General features: G+C 37.1%; 1 protein-coding gene across 1 annotated transcript in view; it reads right to left on the minus strand.

The window, feature by feature from the left end:
* LOC138353359 (serotransferrin-1-like) overlaps positions 1-9630 on the minus strand; it is a 30316-nt gene that overhangs the window by 17997 nt on the left and 2689 nt on the right. The window contains exons 2-6 of the mRNA XM_069306355.1: positions 7622-7767; positions 6344-6487; positions 3798-3928; positions 2319-2462; positions 2035-2142 (exon numbers count right to left, since the gene is read on the minus strand). Of these exons, the coding sequence (XP_069162456.1) occupies positions 2035-2142; positions 2319-2462; positions 3798-3928; positions 6344-6487; positions 7622-7767 (673 nt within the window). The remainder of the gene's footprint in view (positions 1-2034; positions 2143-2318; positions 2463-3797; positions 3929-6343; positions 6488-7621; positions 7768-9630) is intronic.

Below are 9630 nucleotides of genomic sequence, written 5' to 3' on the forward strand. Positions count from 1 at the left end.
CCATTACTTCTTGCCAAAGTGCCGCCCATCCTTAGGACTATCCTGCATAGGCCATGTTTGCTTGGTTTTCGTTCCTATACTTGTTTATTTTAAAGCATTCTTTAGTGGACGAAGTTTTGCACTTTGAGTTGCATATGCTCAAGGTGACCCTTCCCAGGGTGACTTGTTCATATGGCACATCCCAGACACCCTTTGTAGCTGGGTTGTTTAGGCTACATTCAGTATCTGTTTTTCTGGCGGGCATCCCTATGGCTTGGGTGACCTATTTGGTTAGTCACCGTCGGGCCCTGGTAATTCGACATTGGCTGTTTCTTATTTCCAGTAAATTTAAGTCAGTTGAGTTTTGCTGGGTTCCCAGCAATATTGGTGTTGCGTGCGGATGCTGCCGCTAGGGAAGCTGTCCGCTCTTATCCCATCTCCCATAAAGGTATTCCCCATTCTGACTTTTATCCAGTTATTCATTCCTCCATCCTTACCCGTTGGCAGGATTGTTGGTCTTCTGTTACTGGCAACAAACTGCGTACTCTTAAGTCGTGTGTCCTCATGGCCTTCCTCCTACCACTGTAACCGGCGATGGGAAACGGCTCTGGGGAGGTTGCGTATTGGCCACACACACTTAACTCATGGTCACTTAATGGAGTGCTGTCCTGCTCCTTATTGTCCAAATTGCATTGTCCCTCTTACAGTCGTGCATATCCTTGTTGAATGTCCCGACTTCCAGGACGAGCGTGTGTCTTACTTTCTGACCGTTCCTCGCAGTCACTTTTACCTCGATAGAATTCTTGGTGAATTGGATATTTTTTATATCGTTCACCTTATGCGTTTCTGTTCTTGTATCGGCATCCTTGGTGATATTTAGCGCCCTCTGATGATTCTGCACATTTGATGGTGCTACACAGCCTTCCCAGTTTGGTGCCTTCTTTTGATAATTACTTGTTTGCTGCAGGTACTCCCAAAGACATGGACAAGTGATGGCTCCATGTTCACTTTGGAGCTGTCACTGGAAGATCACATGGATCATACCCAGTTGGCAGCCATCTTGTGTTTTTGGGTAATCGTGTAGCCTTTTGTCAAAAAGTTTTGTAAAGGCATGAATTTTCTGACTTCAGTCTCGGGTGTGGAAACCATGTCTGCAGTGCTGGCTTTGGTGACCTTACCCAAGTTACTCACTCACTCCCTCTGGAGGCAGTAACACCATTTCACTTGGCCCAGACGATTCAGCCCAATCATTGTTTGCCCCCTATTTTGTTAGTCTGAGGATCTTTCTGTCCCCTGCTTTTTGGAGGTAGTCCAGTAGAGTTGAAACCTCACCTGGTGTTGGGTGGGGGTAGGTCCTTGACAGACTTAGATTCTCGGGCCCTTGCACTTCTTTCTATGGTTGCTTTGTTTGCTTATCATTGCCATTATGGATGGCACCACTCTTGGTTCTTCATGCCAGTCCTTTTGCAGTTTGTCCCTTTGATGGCACTGTAGGGGAGTAACTAGCACACTTTGCCAGCTTTTGGTCCCACAATTTGTGGGCTTTGAGTCATCTCCCTCAGTCTTCAGTTGAGTTGGTCCACCCCTTAACTTCTGATGAACAGAGGCAATGGGTGAAAGGAAACTAGCCCAACCATATCTGTTCTCCTAGGATTGAACATGGGATCCGAGATTACGAGTCGAGAATGTATAACGTGGTTCAACCAATACTGTACAATGAAATAGCAGCTACTTGAATACTAAAAGAAATATACATGTGTGGTAAATACAACATTTATTTTAATTACAATACGTAAAGGAGCCTATTGAGATAATTATAAGGCACATAGAAAAAAAATGAACAATAAATGAATATGACAATGTATGATGATGATGGATAAATGTCGGTCAAGAACAGCCATACACTGGAAAGCAACTGTTCTACATCTTCCACAGTAGTATATCATTCATAATTTGGGTCAACCAGTAAACCACTTAAGAGCAAACGCTGGATGACTCTTTTCTTCACTGAAAGTTTGTTAAAATCTGGTGATGTTCATACAAGTTTATGCCTACCTCCGATTTGAGGTGACGTTCATGCAAGCCGCATGCCTGCGCCCACATATCAAAAAGGAACCTGGTGTATGTATCTTCACTGACTGGTATCAGTGCCCTTGTATCATCCTGCAGGAAAGAATTAGATGTACAGAATGATTATATTGTTTAAAAATATTTGCGTTGAAAAATATTTAAAAAACATAACTTAACAGCTAAATCTACTTTGAACTTTGAAATATTTTGGTTATAATGCAACTTATTACTAATTTTTTTTTAATAAGAATGCCTTATAACTGACTCACCCTAAATAGTAAATTATGTTTTGAAAAATAATTATAAAAGAGCCTAAAGAATGAATCTGGTTTCCCAAAGTATTCCGCTGCTTTTAGAAGAAGATGACGCATGTTCTCCATCCTCATTCCTGATTCAGACTCGCGAGTTACAACCTGCATGGATATATATGACACTTTTTAAACAAAACACGTAAATTTGTCATATGTATCAGGAAGGAAACAAATCAGAAAAAACAGCAAAAATACAAATTAATGACAATGACAAAGGATTTTCAAAATCCAGATGGGGAGTATGGATAACATGAATAATTTGATTTCCCTGAAAGCAATATGAGCAGAGCAGTGTCTGGGTTGAACTTTATTTTTTTTTTTGAGATATATACAAGAGTTGTTACATTCTTGTACAGCCACTAGTACGCGTAGCGTTTCGGGCAAGTCCCTGGATCACAAGTCCCCAACTTGTGATCATCAGTGCCCATTTAGTCATTGATTCCATAAAAGGATTGGTATTGTACTTTTGAGATTTTCCTAGGATTCTGCAAAGGGTTAACAAGCCATCCAGCTAACCAATTTTACCAAATTTCAAGGAGCACTATTGGCATGGAAAAGACAATTGCTTTAAATCAAAATATTCACAACACTTTGTGAATGTAGTACAGTTGGCTGAACGTACTGGTCCTGGATTTGGATTTGATTCCTAGCAGGGGAAGATGGAAGATTCCATGTTCTGCATTTGTGGAAAGGTATTGTAATTTTTATTTTGAGTCATCACAAGCAAAGGGTAAATTAAGAGTACTTTGCCCGAAACGCTATGCATACTAGTGGCTTTAGGTATTGTATGTACTAGCTCTATCTATAAATCCAACATTATGTTTGTAAATCAACAATGTATGTACTTTCCTGAATAAAATTTACTTTATTTTACATTGGAAAATGGCAATGGAATACTGTATATTTAAAAATGCCAAAGAAAGTGCAGAAAAGTCTGACATTCTGCCTGCTGGGCAAAACATCAGAAGATTGTTCTCAATTTAGTGTTCTCTACATTATTGTCAACTGTGATCTGCTCTAAGAATTGGACTAGTTTGCATTTTGTAAGCAGAAACCTTTAGAATTTATTGAAGAAGTCAAAGTGCAAACTAGGTTACAGGGGTTTGCCACACCCGGCTATGGGGGCTTGGCTTGACTGCACAAGAGCACAGATGTTGAACAAAAACTTCAAGTGAGTTTGTAATTAGATTATATTATTTAAGTGATTCTGTATGCCTTTAAAAGCAAAAACATTGAAAGTAGGAGTAATTTTTTAATATTGGAACAGTAAAAAATAAACCAAGAAAACATGATTTTGGAATACTATTTGAAGGTAAGCATATAAAGTTACAATAGCAAGGCAAACTATTGTATATCTGTACTGTGCAAATTATACATTACAGTACTTTGAACATCAATATGAAATAATCAAGACTACCATCATCTTTGAGAACTTACCACGTTAGCTGGTATTCTTCCTAGGTTACATTCTTTGACATTATAACTGGTGACAGGAAAAGCCCCATTTGCACACAGAAGTTGGAAGTTCTGAGGATCCATAAGTTGCGTATTCATCTCCCCATTTATATCTGCAAATGTATCAGCAATTAAATCAATATTAATTAAACTTATATTGTACTCGATATTAAGGCTATCAGTACAATGTTAAACGAGAAAACTTTATAGATTATATTTTATTTGTGTATTGTAGTCTACAACTTCTTAAATATTTTTTCTAGCATTTTGGCAACTACTGAACATTTATCAGTGTGATAGATGTATAATTATAAGGTTTTGTAGTAATAGCAAACCTTAGGGAAATGCACCATGTCTCTGAAGGTCACCTGAGCTTACTGGGTTGTTGTTACAGGTTATAGTGATTAATTAGTATATTCTCACAAGACCGCTAACTTACATAGTGTTTCAGTTGACTTTAAAACTAACAAAGAATTTGATGTTAATTTTAAGTTGCAAGGCAACCAACTAATCTTAAATTGTGTGTGTTTGAGTCAACAATTACAGTTGGGAAACAACTACTGTATTATATAAAATTAGTAATATGACAAGGTGGTGATAATGAGAAAGGATATAAGTATAATTGATGGGATTTTATTTTCAGACTGTACTTACCTAGTTGTGCTTGCGGGGGTTGAGCTTTGTGTCTTTGGTCCCGCCTCTCAACCGTCAATCAACTGGTGTACAGATTCCTGAGCATACTGGGCTCTATCATATCTATATTTAAAACTGTATGGAGTCAGCCTTTACCACATCACTTCCTAGTGCATTCCATTTATTAACTACTCTGACACTGAAAAAATTATTTCTAATGTCTTTGTGGCTCATTCAGGTACTAAGTTTCCACCTGTGTCCCCTTGTTCGTGTTCCACCCGTGCTGAAGAGTTTGTCTTTGTCCACTCTGTCAATTCCCCTTGAGAATTTTGTAGGTGGTTATCATGTCTTCCCTAACTCTTCTGTTTTCCAGGGACATGAGGTTCAGCTCCGTAAGCCTTTCCTCGTAGCTCATACCTCTCAGTTCTGGGACAAGCCTGGTGGTATACCGCTGAATCTTCTCAAACTTTGTCTTGTGTTTAACTTGGTATGGACTCCAGGCTGGAGCTGCATACTCCAGAATTGGTCTGACATAAGTGGTATACAGGGTCCTGAATGATTCCTTACATAAGTTTCTAAAGGCAGTTCTTATATTGGCTAACCTAGCATATGCCGCTGATGATATCCTTTTGATATGGGCCTCTGGGAACAAGTTTGGTGTGATATCAACCCCCAGATCTTTCTCTCTATTTGACTCTTGCAGGATTTCACCTCCCAGATGGTACCTTGTGTTCAGCCTTCTGCTCCCTTTGCCTAATTTCATTACTTTACACTTTCCCCGAGTTGAACTTTAGCAGCCATTTTCCAGACCATTTTCCATTCTTCCAGTTTGTCCAGGTCATCCTGTAGTCTATCTTCATCTGTCATGATTCTTCTCATTTTTGCATCATCAGCAAACATTGAGAGGAATGAGTCTATACTCTCTGGAAGATCGTTTACATATATTAGGAACAGGATGGGTTCAAGTACTGAGCCCTGTGGGACTCCGCTGGTGACATCTCGCCACTCTGATGTCTCCCCCCCCCCCTCACAGTTACTCGCTGTTTCCTGTTGCTTAAATACTTGCTTATCCACTGGAGCACCTTCCCTTGTACTGTATAGTATTAGCAAGTTAATAGTACAATGTGTGATACTATGATGAGGAAATTAGGAGTGTTACCTTTGAATAACATACAGGTTGAGTAATTCTTTACATTTTTAAGAGTTCCATTTATTTTGTGTTTTTATTTGCATAGCATGTTTGCATAGATTGAGTGACTCAGGAAGTATCAAATTTTTATTTATAGTGATGTTCATGGGGGGTCTATTACATCCTATCAGGAAGAGCTTCAAGTCATTTTGTGCTCTAGCCTTATGTACTGCTGTCAAATTCCTAGCAGCCTAAAAAGATGCAGGCCGACTCATCTCATTGCATTTGTGGGAATGAGCTTTGGCTCGTTGGCCTTGAATCTCGACCTGCAATTGACTGGTGTACAAGTTCCCAGACTATTGGTTTTTCTTGTATCTACATTTGAAGATACATATAGAACCTGCCTCCTTCACTTCACAGTACATTTAATTTGCTCACTACAGAATTTCTAACTATACCCCTTGTGCATGCAGAGACCCTAAGACAAATAGTCTGCTTCTGAGAATTTTGTACAGAGCTATTGTGTTTTCTGTGATTATTCCCATTCTGCAAGAACATACCTATAAATATAGTAACTCACTCAAAGTCCTTCATTCATAATAATTTATACTTAGCCCCTGCACTGTACTATTATTGTAAGTATACTAAATATGATACACATTCAATATATTGTGTGTACAGTATAGCAAATTTGTGCTTTCTTGTATTTAAATAATTCATGTTCAATTTATTTGTGTGTTCAGAAGATTATACACAAGGTACTTACCACTCTCACTATTAATAGCATGCTTAACAAATGCTACATCTTTATTAGACCCCACAAGACAACTGAATGCATCTGCATATGTGAGGAAGGGGTCACTAGTAGCACCGAGACAGTTTATCAGGCTACCAAGACCATCTGATGAATCTGCAGAGAGATGCTTCATTAACTATGCACATGAATAGAAATAGTATCCAAAAGTTATGTAATCTACCACATTAAAATAAATGCTGCTAAGGATAGAACATGAAGAGGATAATATTCATTATTATCAATATTGAACACTTCTCAAGCATCCTACTTCAGCAAATCAATACAAATTGATTTTAACAGTCTCCGTGGTGTAGTGGTAAGACACTCGTCTGGCGTTCCGCGAGCGCTATGTCATGGGTTCGTATCCTGGCCGGGGAGGATTTACTGGGCGCAATTCCTTAACTGTAGCTGTTTAACGCAACAGTAAAATGTGTACTTGGATGAAAAAACGATTCTTCGCGGCAGGAGATTGTATTCCAGGGACCTGCCCGAAACGCTATGCGTACTAGTGGCTGTACAAGAATGTAACAACTCTTGTATATATCAAAAAAAAAAAAAAAAAAAATTAATGCCTCAAATCTTTGGTATCAAGTCTATATATTGCTGAAGAGGGTGGTAAGAACTTTGAAGGAAAGTTTGAACAGTGGCTCTCCTGAACAAATGATGGGTTCTGCAACGAGTTGGTGTTGTAATGACTTTACATAAGGTATGTAAATCTTAGGTGATCTGTAATATGTCTTAGAAATATAAAATTATATGCCAGACAAATTTACTGATATGATTAGTGTAACAAGTGAAAACACAGGATTACATCACATTGATATTTCTTATGGAAGCAGTTATGTTGTACTATTAAATAAATGCATATCTTTAGGAATTAAAAAACAAATTGCTCCTCAAATACAATATTTTGGAAGTTTAGATTTACTCTGGATATAATAAGTATCTTGCCTTATATGAATATCTCAGTCTAACATTTAATGTAGAAAACTCATAGTACAGTATTATTAATGTCTAACTGGCTTTGGACTTTTTAAATATGTTCATAGAAAATAACCTACTTCTGAAATTTACATGTTTCAGAATTATTTAAAAAACTTTCAGAATCACAGGAAATGTATGTATGACACAGGCCAAATAAGTCTGCTTGCAATATCTAATGTTCAAGAAATATTTCCCTGAAAACTGTGTGAAATCTTATCTTTCCCTACATCAATATTTTAATAGTAATACTTATGCAGTACTGACTGTTTAATGTGCCACATGTTGTCCTCCCAGTCAGATCTCTAACAGTATTAATGCCTGAGCCCTTCTTGATGACTGCCACCAGGTAGTATGAGTTAGACTCTGCCGAGGCATAGCTCTCTGACAGCAAAGCTGCAATGCCAAAATGTCTGAAAAGGAGAAAATAAATTTAACTGATTTTATGAGAAGTTGTATATTCAGCATTGAATCAGAGCTCCCTATGATATGGAAGAACACAATTCTCTGTATGAATGGTTCAATGAATTACAATAAACTTCAGAGGATGTAAGAAAAACAAAGGATCTGGCTGTAATAAAATCCAGTTTGAAAATGGCAGCAGGCTCATGCAGTAAACTCTCTACCAAGGTCTTCAATTTCTCAAAGTAAATGTGAAACCTACTAGAGATGTGGAAAACACTCAGCATTGAATGTAATGAAATGCCTCTTTATGGAGGAGCCTCAGTGGCTCCATGAAGCTATCTTGCTGATATTGCTCCATACTAAAAGGTCACATTAGTCACAAAGGTTCTGTTAGGCCTACCAAGGACCTGATCCAGAACCAGACCCCATCAGAAGCCTTGGGAGTGAGTGACAATTTGCAAATCCACGGGAAAATTCCTCCAGAAAGTCAGCAAAGCTTTACAGATAGCTGAAGGATTAACAGAAAAATCCTAGAAACTGCCAAAAGAACTCTGCAAATGATTCACACAAGGGATTCATTCAAACTAGCTCAAAAATTGTTAGCACCGATTACGACCATCAGGCAGCCCTCAACCAGCTTCCCCTCTCGATTCTGGAGCTGATAAACATCCCGATAATGAACCAACAATCCCAGAAGGAGGAGAATCAGGGAGCCACCAAGGCTGCCCCAAAAAGAGTCATTACATTACAGTCAACACAGAGTTTCTGGGGAAGTGCCAGGTTCTTGATCTAGTCCTCGGTAGGCCAAACAGAACTTCCACAACTGATGTGGCCGTGTTGTATGGACCAATCACAGCAAAATGGCTTCAGGGAGCTACCGAGGGCTTACCCCAGAAATAATTATAATGAAATGCTTATCTTATGCATTATCTTACTCATAGGTAAATATTTCCCAAAATATTTACCTATGCCATACAACTTTACCATTGTAATCATTGCTGTTATCTTATATCATGTAATACACGTAGTTTGCTACATTATACCTTGCAATAATCCTCAAATTATGCTAAAATTTATCTGTGGATAACCCTTAAATTTACTTTAATGTACCTACTTTTTTTCTGTAAAATTTCTTATACAATGTATTTTTTTTTTACTTTCTTACAATGCCTTTTTATACCTTATTACAATGTTTATGTTTTCTTACAATGTATTTTATACTTTTTTACAATGTACCTGTAAACATTTTTTTTTTAATTTTACTGGAAATTACCTTCTTAAAATTATATTTTAGATTAAGTATCTGCCCGAAATGCTATGCGTGCCTAGTGGCTTTACAAGAATGTCAAAATTCAACTCTCTGTACTCTCATAAACCCAATGTACCCTCTTGTATATTTATAAATAAATTATATACAGTACAGTATATATATATCTATATATATAATATATTATATATATATATATATATATATATATATATATATATATATATATATATATATATATATATATATATATATATATATGTTTCATTGAATATGACCGCATATTCTGTATTTATTATTTTCTGGTTTAGGGCTTCTATCCCTCTAACTATTTTCTTAGCATCAGGGCTTAATTGGAATAGGAGTTCTCCAAAACTCATTAACTCTCCAATGAGTTTTGGAGAACTCCTATTCCAATTAAGCCCTGATGCTAAGAAAATAGTTAGAGGGATAGAAGCCCTAAACCAGAAAATAATAAATACAGAATATGCGGTCATATTCAATGAAACATGTTTGAAAAAATGCTATATATATATATATATATATATATATATATATATATATATATATATATATATATATATATATATATATATATATATAC

The sequence above is a fragment of the Procambarus clarkii genome, chromosome 57 (genome assembly GCF_040958095.1).
Source record: "Procambarus clarkii isolate CNS0578487 chromosome 57, FALCON_Pclarkii_2.0, whole genome shotgun sequence".
In the NCBI taxonomy this organism is placed as follows: domain Eukaryota; kingdom Metazoa; phylum Arthropoda; class Malacostraca; order Decapoda; family Cambaridae; genus Procambarus; species Procambarus clarkii.